The sequence below is a fragment of the Eschrichtius robustus genome, chromosome 8 (genome assembly GCF_028021215.1).
Source record: "Eschrichtius robustus isolate mEscRob2 chromosome 8, mEscRob2.pri, whole genome shotgun sequence".
In the NCBI taxonomy this organism is placed as follows: domain Eukaryota; kingdom Metazoa; phylum Chordata; class Mammalia; order Artiodactyla; family Eschrichtiidae; genus Eschrichtius; species Eschrichtius robustus.
The window spans coordinates 16,738,405-16,753,997 of NC_090831.1; the positions used below are offsets into that span (position 1 = coordinate 16,738,405).

Here is a 15,593-nt window from a genome sequence, read left to right on the forward strand (position 1 = left end):
CTGACTGGTATACATCTTTGTGGTTTTTCTCCTTCCTGCCACCCCTCTCGACTCTTCCCATTAGTTTACATGCCTCCTTCAGTGGCCCATTGGAAATAATTTAAGAAGAGTCACTCACCACAACCAGAAGTGAAAGGGCAGATCTACTTTGCAAAGATGATTGAACGTGGGTCTAGAGAGAAGGAAAAACGAGAGTGGGGAGGCACGTGTGGTGACAAGTGAAATGCTGAATTCAATAATATACCTGGGAATTTATATACTCACTAAACAGAACTCTATGCAATAGAGAAACTGGAAGCTTGGGAACTTTTTTCTTTCTAATTCCTCACTGACTATAGTCTATTTGGAAGGGATGGGTGCTTAGCGCTTTGAATTGTCCGTGTCAAAGATTTGGAGAAAGCTGAAAAGGATTATGGAGGGGTTTAAAGCCTCACTCCCAAGCCACACCCCTGTCACCATGCCTGGATTATGAAAATGTCCCTATCCTCAAGATGTTAGATAGTGAAAATGTCAGACTCCTCAAGACGTTGCCTAAGTTTACGGCTAATGATATTAGTAGTTAAGACCATTCCTTAAAGGAAAAGAAAAAAAGAGTCAATTCAAACCAAGACATAAGTGGTGGGTCTTCTTGACCAACAATGGGGTCAATTCAACAATGGGGTCTGAGTGCATCTCTGATCCTAGTGCCTTTGCAAACTCACAGCTCAGTTTGCATTCCGGGGACAGGAGTGGAGAGGTAGGCCAAGCATCTATCCATTTACTTTCTTGCAAAATCCTGATGCTTTGGGGGAATGAACCACTTTTGCCCTCATTTAAAATCAAGCACTTTTGATGTCATGAGCAGTTACGTATTTCCTAACGAAAGTCAAGCAACTTCTTTGAGGGAACCTGAATGGATGCTCGCCCATGCATGCGACAGCAGTTGTAAAGGGTAACTGAAAATTCCCTGGGAAAATTTATGAGGGCTGATGCTAGATAAGATTCTGCTATGAAAGGTTTATGGGTGAGTCTCCTAAAGATACCACGCCTTCAAAAGAGGGAAGAGAAGAAACCTGTTAGTTCTTGAGGGTATACTGGACTGATGTGATATGTGAACACCATGTAACATTCCACCTTGGGGTGGGGGGTGGGGGGCTGGTGTTGGGATGGGGGAGGGAAGCAGAGGGTGGTACCTTGCATGGGAGGTTTTCCAGGAGGCAACAACACTTGCTTCTTCAAGACACAGGAGTGGAGGCTGAACCTCCACATGCTGAATCATTACAGTAGCTGATCCTTCAGTCTGCCGAGGTGTTCTCTGAATCTACACTAACAAAGGCTCTGGCTCTCTCTTTACAGTTGCTCATGGGGGTTCTGCAGCTGGGCTTCGTGGTGATATATCTGTCCGAATCCTTAATCAGTGGCTTCACCACAGCTGCCGCTGTCCACGTTTTGGTTTCCCAGCTCAAATTTATTCTTCAGCTGACAGTCCCAGCACACGCTGATCCCTTTTCAATTTTCAAAGTAAGTATTCCTCATGCTTAAAAAATATGGAAATACACGAAATTCACTATCATGTTTCCAGGAGAACTTTCCTTTCGTGCCTTTGCTGCAGGACTTACCTATAACTTCCAAGAAATCAATGGGCTGTGAAATGTAGTCACATTAAGAAAAAATTGGCAAGGAGAACAACGCTGAAAATCTACCACAGCTACCATATACCACATGAGCTGATGTGAATAACAGAAATTAACTACCACTTCTCTTAGATTTGAACCTTCAGTATTTTTAAAAAGAAAAAACATCGATGCCCATTATTAAAAGTTTGTCCCAAGTTTTAAAATCTTTCTCAAAATCTTATTTTGAAAGAAATATGCCGATTGAGTGGAAGTGCTTCCCTGTTTCTAAAAAGCAGGTCTTGTTCTCTTAGAATTGAAGTTCTTCTGACTCTTATGCATCCCTGTTTATAAAACAAAAGGAAATTGGCCAATATGTAAATAGAACAGTGGTTCTTTCTTCTCTCCTCTAAAGGATGTTCTGTAGAATGGAGAGTGTTCTTAGTGCCTCTGAATTTATGTATTTTTGTCCTCATTCTTTTTTTCTTTCTGAGGCTAGCTACAGGTTTGTCTCTTTTATCTTTTCAAAAATCCAGCTTTTAGTTCCATCGATCTTTTCTACTGTCTTTTTAGTCTGTGTTTCATTTCTTTCCACTCTGATCTTTGTTATTTCCTTCCTTTTACTGACTTTGGGCTTGTTAGTGCTTCTGTCAAGACAGTCTTTGGGAATCAGAGACAAACTCCCTCCAAATTGGAACCAGCCCTCTCTCACTCCCATCCAGAGCTATTCCAGAAGTGGAGTCTTTTGGGAACCATTTGGGATCCAGTTTGGACCTGCTTGAGCTGTCTGGATCCCACAGATATGGCACCCAACTGGCTTCGAGAATTGCACGGCTAGCCAGGAAACTAGTTTCCAAAAGTGACAGAGAGAGTCAACGAAGAAATATGAGGGGTCTGAACATTAAAAAAAAAAAAAAAGCCAGGAATTAAGGGGATACATGCTAAGAAAAACTACCAGAGGTCAAAGGTTATTCCCTGGACAGAGCAGTAGTGTTGATTGTGAAAAACGATGGCAACGAGACCTAAGAGCAGAAGAGACCAGTTATAAAAATGTGAAAAACATCCAAGAAAATTCAACACTAGACGAAGAGCATCCCTAAACCAGTGTGGTGACAATGCTGTGCTGACTTACCCTTCTCATATCTCCATGCTAGTCTCTACAATTACTCATGGCTAACATGAGCAGAACAGGGAATTGCTATCAATCTGTCAGTCGTTTCACGTCTATGTTTATTTTTATCTATTTGGAATTAATTAAGTGTTATATCCAAATTACACATTAATGTAGCACTTGGGTGTTTTTTACTTTTATACTTTAGGTACTAATTTCCATATTCTCACAAATAGAGAAGACTAATATTGCAGACCTTGTGACATCCTTGATTATCCTGTTGGTGGTATTTGTGGTTAAAGAAATAAATCAGCGCTACAAAGCCAAACTTCCAGTGCCTATTCCAATTGAACTCATCATGGTAACTGATCGTCTCAAGAGTTTCTTTCATAATTCGTTAGTCTTGTGTTTTTACGTCTAAAGCCCTTCACCGTCTGTAGATCAGGAGGTTTTAGTGGGACCGGCGACCTCTCTGCAGTTTCTGGGTATCATATTTAGTATGGTTTTCTCTTTATTCAGAATTTAATAACTTGCTTTGATGATTTGGGGTTTATTCTTTCCATGTAAGACAAGGATGGGGCAGAGAGCAGACCTCTGAGAATCCTAGTGAGAGACCCATTGCAATGGAGCTGTGGTTCTCAGCTTTGGTGGTACATTAGAATTGCCTCGGGACTTTTTAAAAAGTAGCCAAACCTAAGCTTGAGATTCTTATCTAATAAGTCAAGGGGTGGCTTTTGGCAATGGTATTTTTTTTTCAAAGTAAGACTCTTAGTTACATCTCCCATTTCTAACTTGCAACTTTTCTAATTTGCAACTTTGCAGACTGTGATCGCAACAGGTGTGTCCTATGGCTTTGACTTCAAAAACAGGTTTAACGTGGCCGTGGTTGGGGAGATGAAAAGTGGGTAAGTGTCTCTCTTATTATGGCATCTCCAAGCACTAATTAGAGAGTAAGCAGTAGTGACGAACGACTCCAAGCTGAAATGCATGAACCCAGCTCAGAACCCTCCCTGTATCTGGCATCCATCATGCATCCAGGAGGAGGGCTCACTACTCTCCTTCTAGGAGGGAGTCACAAAGGACATAGGGTCTGCAGTTCTTAACATCAGAAAGTTTCTCTGTGTGGAAGAACTCACAAACCAGAAGAGAAGGGGCTCACACGCAAGAAAAGTGAGATAATGAAAGTAGAAAAATAGGCAAAGTAAACTTGCTCCTCCCCTTAAAAGGAACCGAGGGAAACCAGATTTCCTTGGCCATAAATTACTATAAACAATGTGTAGTGTTTTGTCTGAGGTTACTGGAGCCAAGTTCCGACAGTTCAAAGGAGACACTGAAGGAATACCTGCCACACGCTGCTTGAGCAATCCAGATGGGCACACTCTGTCCTTTCTGAAGATCAAGTTCAAGACAAGCCCAGAGCAACTCTTAGCGCTGCAGAAGGATGGGAGGCACAGCTTGTACAAGGAATTTGAAAACGTATTCCATTGCATTTATTGGATTGAGGAGAGAGATCCAGTTTTGTGCTCTTTCCTCTCTCTGCCCTCTGGCCATAGCATCAATTTCTTCCAACTTGCTTACCAAGGAAAGGTGGTATTCCTGTAAAAAAAAAAAAAAACCCTCCCTCCCTCCCCATGCTTAGGAGTATTTGAGAATTATTCCAGGAATCAGCATTTATATGCATTGCATTGTTGACTTAAAACTAACTAAATTCTATTAAAAGCAAAAATATAGGGCTTCCCTGGTGGCACAGTGGTTGAGAGTCTGCCTGCTAATGCAGGGGATGCGGGTTCGAGCCCTGGTCTGGGAGGATCCCACATGCTGCAGAGCAGCTAGGCCCGTGAGCCACAAGTACTGAGCCTGCGCGTCTGGAGCCTGTGCTCCACAACAAGAGAGGCTGCAATAGTGAGAGGCCCGCGCACCGCGATGAAGAGTGGCCCCCGTTTGCCACAACTAGAGAAAGCCCTCGCACAGAAACAAAGACCCAACACAGCCATAAAAATAAATAAATAAATAAATAAATAAATAAATAAATAAAAATTTTAAAAAAAAGGCAAATATATATTTTTAAACAAAAAATATTTTTATCATCAGATAAAATTGTTACACTTGTAATATTTGGATCACAAATATCACTTTTAATTTAAATGGTAGAAATTAGGCTGAAGCTGAAAGACTATTTCTAGGGTTTCCCTCCACTCTGCAACTTTCAAGTGATTATGCTTTATTTAAACATCTTGGGAGACACAAACTAGATAGATAAGTAGATACAAAATTAAAGAGGATCTTGCCAGAAAGGTTTTGAAATAAAAGGTAAGAACACTGAGTTACAATCTTAGAGACATTACTTAGTAAATATATTTTAAATGTCAGTGGACCTCCCTCCATATTGTGTGTGGGTGGGGAAAGGGGTAACTCACATTTATAGGTCATTACACTCTACAGAGAGGCAGTGTAGCCCAGTAAGCAAACTCATGCTTTCTAGAGGCAGAGTGCCTAGGATTTACTTCAGACTCACTTCCTGATCTTGGGCAAATAAACTCTGTGCCTTAATGTCTTTGGCTGTAAAAATGGAGCTAAAAATAGCGTAGGTTATTACATAGGGTTCTTGTAAGGATTAAGTGAGTTAATATGTGTGATGTCCTGAAGTGCCTGGCCTACTGTAAGTGTTCAAACTGCATTACTGCTGTTCCTAATTTAGCACCTAAATTAGGTACTAGGCACTTTACACGCTTTTTTAAAAAAATTAATTAATTAATTAATTTTATTTTTGGCTGTGTTGGGTCTTTGTTGCTGCGCCTGGGCTTTCTCTAGTTGCAGCAAACGGGTGCTACTCTGCGGTACGCAGGCTTGTCATCGCAGTGGCTTCTCTTGTTGCGGAGCACGGGCTCTAGGCACGCAGGCTCAGTAGTTGTGGTTGGTGGGCTCTAGAGCGTGGGCTTCAGGAGTTGTGGGGCACGGGCTTAGTTGCTCCGCGGCATGTGGGATCTTCCCAGACCAGGGCGTGAACCCGTATCCCCTGCACTGGCAGGCATATTCTTAACCACTGTGCCACCAGGGAAGCCCCTACATGCTTTTTACAGGCCCATTTTTTCTGAGTGATAATCGAGTGAGCATTTTAAATTTCTGATGATTGCAAATAGAAGATAACTGGAAGGTAACAATTGCTAATTATTGCTAATCTGTTATTAATGAATATGCCACCTTGAAGTGACTTTGTGAAGCCACATACACTGAATGCAAATAACTTGGCTGAAGGAAAGAGATCATTGAAATAGTAAAGGAAACACAAAAGATATATTCAGATTCCAGAGGGACCCTGTAATAGTAGCTTACAGGTACTTTGTACTTCACAGTGTGTCAACAGTAGTCACATTCATTATTTTATTTGACCCTCCCACAAAAATTATGAAGAAAAGAGAACAAGTGTTATTATCATCACTTTACAAATGAGGAACCAGGGTAAGTAGCAGAGCCAGGAAATGAATCAAGTTTTCAGACTGTAAATCTCCATCACACCACTCTGCCTATGGTGATTAGTGGCTAGAACAAAAGAATAATAGCAGGCTTCTGGTTATTTTGGTATAAAATGCAAATTATAATTGTACCACTGGTTTTAGATTATATATAATGTTCCAAGCTAACTTTCTGATTTATGAAAGCTGCAGAATATGAAATAATAGTACTTCTTCAAAATTAGAGCTAAAAATTTATTAACATTCACAAAACATAAATAGCAATTTAAAAAGAGTTGAATGGACCCAATTAACTTACCTCCAATAAGTTTTAGGTCAGAAACAGATGTTTATAGGAGCTGAGCATTTTAGTAAATTGATGTTGAGTTTGGGATATTTGGACTTTATAATACAATTAGTAAATATTATTTAACTGCTCTAAGTTCATGAGGCACAGGCACAGGAGTATCCTCTGTGACTTGAATGTTTCCCTGACACTATCTCACTTTAAATGGAAACCCGCCCTCCATCAGGGCCACAGCTGGCTCTAGAAGTTCTGTGGAGTGCGGGGCAGAGTCTAATGCCCATCTGTTTGCTAAGGGTTTTCCATGAAAAGTTATCATTATCAATGAAGGGAAGAATTTCTTGCTTTCCTTCTCTCAGAATTGTGTTTGCTCAAAGAGCCTTCATCCATGGATAGCTATTGGAGGCATAATGGGTGATACTTTGCAACCCAATGTAACAATACAAGTGGGATCTGAGACATTTTGCACAAAGCTTATATTGATCTAAGTGTACACTATAGTGTGGCTATGCTAGCAAAATCATATCAGATTTATCACTATCACTGGACTAGATTTACACTCATATCAAATACAGGCAGCATTGCTTTTCAACAGTAAGGTAACAGATTCCAAGGTTTTCAGTGGTGCTAAATTCTTGCTAGTCGTACTCCAAAGGCACAACTCAGCCTAGATTGAATTCATTCATTCGTTGACTTGCCCAACAATTACTGACCACCTGATATATGCTGTGAAGGACCATTGTTGGTCCTGGTCATAGAATAATGAACCAGTTACAGCCCCTGCTCTGGGTCTGGATGGAGAGTTGGGGGAGAGAGGGGCAGGGATGGAAACAGGAGGCATCAAGAACTGGGGAAGCATAGAGAATCTTGCCTAACCCTGACCTTGGGGGTGAGAAAAGAATTTCTGGAGGGAAGGATAGGGACAAGGGGAATGGTTCAGGGAGAGGCAACAGCAAATTAGAAGCTTTCAAGGTGAGAGATGATGGGTGATGAGAAACAAAGAAAGCTTGGTATAGCTGGAGTATAAATTCTGGGAAAATGGTAGTAATTAATCAAGATGTGGAGGAGGGGTAATTGGGACCTCGCTAAGGAATTTGGACTTTTCCTGAGAACAAATGGATACTGTTGAAGGTTTATAAGCAGGTTGGTGACATTCTGACTTGCTTAATTTCAATTTCAGGTTTCAGGCCCCTATCACACCTAATGTGCAGACTTTCCAAGATACCATCGGAGACTGCTTTGGCATTGCCATTGTTGGCTTTGCAGTGGCCTTCTCTGTGGCCAGCGTCTATTCTCTCAAATACGATTATCCCATTGATGGCAATCAGGTAAATATAAACCGACGCCGGGTCTAATTAGGCAACTTTATATACTATTCTGCATGCATAATATCAATGGTGCTGCGTCTAAAGAAGATTCTTCCTTGTTCTCCCATCAGGAGTTAATCGCCTTGGGAGTGGGTAACATATTCGGTGGATCGTTCAGAGGATTTGCAGCAAGTACAGCCCTCTCCAGATCAGGGGTCCAGGAGAGTACAGGAGGCAAAACCCAGGTATTGGAGGATGTTTGCTGTGAGGGTCATCCTTGCATGAGTCACTGGGGATGCGGAGCCCGGGGGGAAGTTGAGTCTGTGATGAGAATGCTCTCATCTTCACAGATCGCTGGCCTTCTCTCTGCTGTCATCGTGCTGATTGTCATCCTAGCCATTGGATTTCTTCTGGAGCCTCTGCAAAAGGTAGCACTCCTCTCTCGGACTGCCATCTCTCTCCTTTGGGTGATGAATCAAGGACCCTGGTTCTTAAACTGAGGAAGCACAAACTAAACTAGGGAAAATGAGTATCTGCAAACTCTCAGGTACTCTTCTTAGCCAATACTCTGTGGGCCAAAGCTATTTCTTTTTCTCCTGGCACTATCTTATGAATGTTAGGAATGCAAATATCCAACAACTCTACCCTTGCAACTCATACTCTGCCTTATCAACTCCCCTCTTCAACCGCTATGTTTGTAGCCCCAGATATAATTAATGTTTACATAGGAAGGCATCCTGGCACTGCAGCTTCGATATGGATTGACTAAAGTGAAGATTTTCTTAAAGGTTGAGGTCATCAGGCCCTCTATTGAATTCAGAGAATGGTGCTATCAGCCACACAACCTGTTCTTAGGAATACGCCCTGCAGCTCCCAGAGTTTGGTTCGACTCCAAGACCAAAGCTGTCAGATTGCTGGATGGGAGCAAACAGCTAGACTTTGACCTTGTACCTTCACCTCATGCTCCTCTGTCCATCTCTCCTGAACTGTAATTTTTGAGGGTGTACTTTAATGCTTTGTCCACCGTGGCAGCATCCAGGTTACAAAATTAACAGCGGGCCCTAGAAAATACAGGATCTGGAGGAAACCAGATGATGGTCAATACCTTGTTCTTTGTGGTGTTAATTTCACTTTGAGGGAGTACAGGGGGCACTGGCTCTAGTCCTGCACATGTAATTCTAAGCGGCTCGGCCGCTGTGTGTTTTGAGCAGATTACTTAACCTCTCTGAACCTCAAGTTGCCCATTTGTAAAATAAGGAGGGAAATAGTCCCCACCTCACAGAGTTGTTGCAAAAATTGAATGAAATAATGCACGTGAAATATTTAGCCCAGGGTGTGGCACATGATAAACACTTAATAAATGATAGCCTTTTTTTTGTTAACTTTATTTATTTTTGGCTGTGTTGGGTCTTCGTTGCTGTGCAGGGGCTTTCTCTAGTTGTGGTAAGCAGGGGCTATTCTTCGTTGTGGTGTGTGGGCTTCTCCTTGCATGGGCTTCTTCTTGTGGTGGCTTCTCTTGTTGTGGAGCACGGGATCTAGGCACGTGGGCTTCAGTAGTTGCAGCATACGGGCTCAGTAGTTGTGGCTCGCAGGCTCTAGAGCACAGGCTCTGTAGTTGTGGTGCACAGGCCTAGTTGCTCTGCGGCATGTGGGATCTTCCCGGACCAGCGATCGTACCCGTGTTCCCCTCATTGGCAGGCGGATTCCTATCCACTGCGCTGCCGGGGAAGTCCCAATGCTAGCCTTTATTGTAAAGATTATTATTGTTGTTGTTATTCTTATTCTACAAACATTCTATTATACCTCTGACTACAAAGGACATAGAGATAGGACACAGCCCACCAAAGTCTGTTGGTTGTTATCTAGGCCTTTTTCCTTGTTGGTTGGTAGCTGGAACATGAGTTTTGTCCAGGGTTTCTGGAGTCCCAGTGCAGTTATCCCGAATGTGGCCAAGCAGAGCACAGTACTCTTTGCTAAAATTATGCGTTCTTCCTATGCTAACCTACTGATTTCCAGAGGAATGGCATAAAATGGGTCAAAAAGTCACCACCAAAGAAATAATGTGTATAAGAATGTATATCTCAATAAAAATAAATGCACACACAGCTCCCCAACATAGAGAATTCTGCCCTGTGTGCTTCCTCCCATGTGTATCCCTGGGCTCTACCTCACCCACTTCAATTGGGAGAAACTAAAAAAACAATTGCCATTTAAAATCCTATCTCTTTCGTGAATAATCCACACCAACGACACTGTCCAGGATGCTAATCAAAGGCCCTACTTTGTAAAGGAACCATGTGACAATTCCTTCTTAGACCATTGTGTCTGTAATGTTTTTGTTTCATCTGAATAACTGGTCTGCTTCTTTTTATCATATAAGGACAAAATAACCCTTCATGATAGCTAAGAATGAACATTCCTTTATATCAATTACAGTATGGATACCTGGTTCCTGGTAAAATGATTCCCCTTTTCCTGTCTATGGCTTCTCAGGGCTCTGTAATCTTTATTTTTCTTTAAAGGGCTCTATTGTGTATGTATTTCACTGTAAGTTGTTTCAATGTTTTTTTAATTTTTAAAAAAATTTAAATTGAAGTATAGTTAACTTATAACGTTGTATTAGTTTCAAGTGTACAGCAAAGTGATTCGGTTATACATATATATATTGTTTACCCATTTTCAAGTTGTTTTTCCATGGAATACTGACCAGGTGGTAAATAATGCCTAATGAAAAGAAAAAATATGTCTCTTCTGCAGGTGGTACTTGACATGTTTTATAGTAAAGTCCCCCAAAGCAGCAGGCTTATTGCACAGAGTACTGTGAACCTTTCACACAGCTACCATGGTGGGGGGTGGGGCAGGGCATCTGCATAGCTACACTACAATATCAAAACCAATACATTCACATCAGTACAGTACTGTTAACCGGATTACAGACTTTATCCAGTTTCCCCCATTTTTTAACTGGTGTGCATTTGTGTGTAATTTCCTTTTTAAAGTCACTTAAGACAATATTTAGTCTTCTAAACAACAACCTCTATTCTCACAGTGAGTAAATGAGCTAGTCAGGCATTAAATTATAAACATAACTTGTGAAAATAAAAAATGTCTAGATCAGTTAAACTATATTTGAGATAGGAAAACACAAACTGAGTTTGGTTTTTCTTTGTACATTTCTTTTATGGTGTGAAAGTAGTCAGTATACAAATTCCATAGTCCATTCAGAATCGAACAGCTGAATTGGGGGCAGGGGTTGGGGGCCTGTTCCTACCATTGTGTTAAAACCCAAATAAGGAAGAGAGCATGCCATTCAGCATTTTTCACCTTAATTATCATAATTCCTGCAAGACAAATTATCTCATTTTGGCATGCCACGAAACAAAAACTTGAGCTTAGCTGACCACCCAGACCCTTCTTCGTGACTCTACCGTTCAGCGGTATCACCATCAGGCCTCTTAAAGGAGGCCGTGTTACTGCCTCTTCCACTCATTAGTTCACCCACTCATTCGCTGAATAATTATGAAGCCCCTCCCACGTGCATTTACCACAGTAGGTTCTGGGGATCTAGCAGGGAACAAGACAGATAAGGTTCACGCTGTCCCAGAGAGTTGGCCTCAAATCTTTGCGAACCTCTCTGTGATCTTCGGATTCCTCTTACTAAATGACATGATTACTGATCATCATCCAAGGTTTGAATTCTGATTCCAAGACCCCAAGCTCCCCAAGTTTCTTTTTTTTTTTTTTTTTAAAGATTTTTTTGATGTGAACCATTTTTAAAGTCTTTATTGAATTCGTTACAATATTGCTTATGTTTTACGTTTCGGATTTTTGGCCGCGAGGCATGATCTTATCTCCCCGACCAGGGATGGAAGCCGCACCCCCTGCATTGGAAGGCAGTCTTAACCACTGGACCACCAGGGAAGTCCCCCCAAGTTTTTTTTTGAAACAAAGAGCAACCCCCTCTCCCTACCTACAGTAAATAGACATACACTAGACCACCTCTGCTTGGGAAGAATTTCTTTTGGTCATAGGTCTTCAGATCTGCCTTTCTCTGACCCAAGGTACAGGCGAGTAAATGCTATCAGATCCTCTATGGCATGTCCCTGTCACTGTGGTGGGGACAAAATCATGGCTGGGGACAGCTCACAGTCCCGGGGCTGGTGTATCGTGCATGGCATTGCACACCAGAAAAGGGTGTATCCTTTGATAGGCCTTGAGGCCCTTGAAAGGACTCACTTATTTACAACCTTCACCTTTGCTTCTATATGGTTATTGGATTATCTCAAAGTACATCTGCTCTTTATGTTTTTCACAGTCTGTCCTGGCAGCTTTAGCGCTTGGAAACTTGAAAGGAATGCTGATGCAGTTCACAGAAATACGAAGATTGTGGCGAAAGGATAAGTATGACTGTGTAAGTAGAGGCGATGGTATTTGAAAGAGAGGAATCAGAATGACATTTTAATGCTGATGTAAAATGCATATTTATATTGTAAACAAAGTGAAATTTTGTTTCTATCTATCTGTTCAAATAACCTGAGTTTGTTTTATTTGCTATCTTGAAACTACATACTCTAATGATTATTCTCTGGGATTTTAATGTAAAAGGATGAGCTACTTACAAGCAGGAAATGGTCCATGAAACACAAGGAGAGAACTTCTTAGATCTGTTCTAAAAATTCTTGCAGTCACCTCTAACACCACAGAAACTCTCTGAATCGTAGGGTATACATTGCTTCTGTTCTTCATTACATCATATGTTAGTTTCCAGAGAATCTGTGAAGAAAAATTCTGAACATTCCTTTTGGAAACACTCTATAAAGGCTCCCCTTGCTCTCAACATGCCTTGCTATGAGAAGCCCATGTCCCTAATTATATCAGGGTCAAAGTCTGTGCTGTAAAAAGGCTTGTTAACATAGCCTATGGTACTTAACAAGCATAAAGTAATAAACCACACTTGGTTTAGTTTCACTGCTGATAGATCAGTGTTAGGGATTTTAACACTTTTTTGGCATGCTAGGAGTCTGGTAGAGACAGTAGCCTTTACTTAAATCAGCAGGCCAAAAGTAAGAGATTAGTCCAGGCTCTACCAATTAATTTGCTGATTTTGACAAAGAGCAGCTGGTTCTGGAATTTTCGCTGTGACAGATTCGATCATTTCCTTAACTGGCTCAGGGATGGGATTAGAAATGGATACACTCTCTTGGGATTTTTGAAAAGATTTGCTTGTGTTCCTGCAGCTCAGAACCCGAGCCAGCAGAAATGACCTCAAGGCAGGTCCCTTCTGCTGTGCACTCCCAACTTCTGCTTTGGGCCCTAGAAGTTCATGCTTTCTTATAGCTCTGGACCTAGGACACTGTACTTAAATGAGAGTAAACTGTAGCGTATGTGTTGCCTTCTTTCGACAGCTAATTTGGGTCATGACCTTCATCTTTGCCGTTGTCCTGGGCCTCGGTTTAGGCCTGGCTGCTAGTGTGGCGTTTCAGCTCCTGACTATCGTCTTCAGGACCCAGTTGTAAGTGCTCATTGTGGTCTGCATCCTTGCAGGCTTTGACCTGCCCAGGTCAGAGGAGAAAAGAACCTGTCACTTGTTAAGGGAAAAGCAGTTTAGCTGATAGGTATGCAAATCTATCAAGATTGGCTAAGTCTGGGATTTCGCTGGTGGTCCAGTGGTTAAGACTCCACGTTTCCACTGCAGGGGGCGAGGGTTTATCCCTGGTGGGGACTAAGATCCCACATGCTGTGCGGTGTAGCCAAAAAAAGAAAAAAAAAAAAAAAAGAAGAGAAGATGGGCCAATCTGTTCTGCCTCACCCCAAGGCCTGAAGGTGCAAGAATGGCCCAGCCTTAGAGCATCAGCCAGATCCTGCCAGTTTCTGGTCTGCTCCCTGCTTTGACACCAATTCAAAGAAGTCATAAATCTCTGAGTCTGTTTGCCCAGCTGTAAACTGGTGGTAATTCTATTCTGAGCAGGTTTACTGTCTTTGTCTCAGACTTGTTAAACATGGGCAAGTGTTTCTGAGAAGATTCTGAGATTCTCCATGTCTGGGGGAGTGTTGTTGTTCCTCTGGATGGGTTGTTAGATTGGACTCCCACCTGAAAATCAAGGAGCTGGATTAGAGAACTTCTCAAAGGCCCCTCTCATCCCAAAATGCCACAAAAGCTACTTAGAATTCTTGATTTTTAACAGAATTCCAAACAGAATTCCAGTCCAAACATCTTTGGATTCTTAAATCTCTGCCATGTAATGTCACCACCGTGTGGTCACTCAGCCTATGTTGGATTACATGGCATGACAGAGAAATAAGGCTTGTTGGGATCTAAGGTGTTCTAGAACAGAAGGTGTTATCATAGTTAAGGTTGATCCTGGACTGATGGAACACATTTACATTGAAATGTTCCTGCACTTTTTTATTCACTTATATTTTCATTCATTTCTTGGGGACCCATCAAACACAGAGACAAACTGAGTGGTCATAGGCAAATCATAATACTTCTCCATGTCCTTATCTATACAACAAGGTGACTGTATCTGCCTTATTTCACCCACTAACTGATACTCAGAATCAAAGTGGCAAAGCATATGGAAGTGCTTTGTAAACTGGATGTGGTAAATGGGAGGAGAGGCACAGTTCCAGGAGCTGTGGGAGGGTCAGTCAAAGAAGGTGTTTGCCCTCCAGGGCATGATGGCGTGAGGATTCCCCAACCTTTAAAATTTGGAAAAGTGAGCCTGCTTTGGGATGCTGGGAAAACATCGACGTTAGCCTCATAGGCCTAACATATATGCATGAATGATTCACTTGGTGTTGATTTTTCCCTACAGTCCCAAATGCAGCACGCTGGCTAATGTTGGAAGAAGCAACATCTATAAGAATAGAAAAGATTACTCTGAAGTAAGGAAAATTCATTGTTTCCTTTGATTTGCTAAACGATATTAATATAAATCTAATGGGCACCATCTAATATGACTTCTCTGCCTTACAGATGTATGAACCAGACGGCGTGAAGATTTTCAGATGTCCATCTCCTATTTACTTTGCAAACATTAGTTTCTTTAAGCAGAAACTTATCGATGCTGTAAGGTTTGGGGTTATTAATTTTTTTTTAATTCCACTGAATATCTAGGAAAGAAATGCTTGTTCTGTAACAGGAGTGTCATTCATTTCACATATGTTGAGGCTGGGTTGTGTTTGTGTTTTTGTATCCTATGTCCCAGGGCAGGTGGAACTACATTATAAGGGGTCCATTAATATGTTGGGAAATGAGACTCTTTGTATAAGGTCCAATATAGAGACCCTTTTTATTAAATTCTGCTATAAAGTAAAAAGATTTACCACAAGATTTTGGGCCACTGGTTTTTAATAGATGGCCTCCTACAGATTTTCTTTGGGAATCAACTTCAGAAACAACACGAGTCCTTAATATTTGACTGCATCATTGAAGAGATTCAGGATAGCAAATGAATACTTATAAGTGAAATGAATAAATATAATATAAATGAATATTTAACACTAAATAACAACTAGTGTCCCTGGTGGACTGGAGAGAAGCTGACAAAGAAGCAGACTTTAAGGTTAAGAAACAAAAGCTCAGCACTCACTCTTTCACATGGCTTCTGGTCCACTCTGTACCTTGCATAGAGCTTCTGCCTTAAACCCTAACGATTTTTACTCATTTGTTATGCATCAAATATCTTTCTACCCAACAATTTTTTTTTTTTTACAAAAATGGGATCATACTGTCTATCTGGCTTTAGATACTATCCTTTTCACTCATCTTTCCATCTCACTACATTTTTTTGTCAATGATTTTTTTATTACATAATTTGATAC

General features: G+C 41.3%; 1 protein-coding gene across 1 annotated transcript in view; it reads left to right on the forward strand.

Moving 5' to 3' along the window:
- The window catches only part of SLC26A3 (solute carrier family 26 member 3), a 28,641-nt gene that overhangs the window by 2,559 nt on the left and 10,489 nt on the right, over positions 1-15,593 (forward strand). Inside the window, exons 5-14 of the mRNA XM_068549915.1 lie at positions 1,336-1,500; positions 2,912-3,064; positions 3,526-3,608; positions 7,640-7,787; positions 7,898-8,011; positions 8,117-8,194; positions 12,082-12,177; positions 13,172-13,278; positions 14,585-14,654; positions 14,746-14,838. Coding sequence (XP_068406016.1) covers positions 1,336-1,500; positions 2,912-3,064; positions 3,526-3,608; positions 7,640-7,787; positions 7,898-8,011; positions 8,117-8,194; positions 12,082-12,177; positions 13,172-13,278; positions 14,585-14,654; positions 14,746-14,838 — 1,107 coding nt within the window. The remainder of the gene's footprint in view (positions 1-1,335; positions 1,501-2,911; positions 3,065-3,525; positions 3,609-7,639; positions 7,788-7,897; positions 8,012-8,116; positions 8,195-12,081; positions 12,178-13,171; positions 13,279-14,584; positions 14,655-14,745; positions 14,839-15,593) is intronic.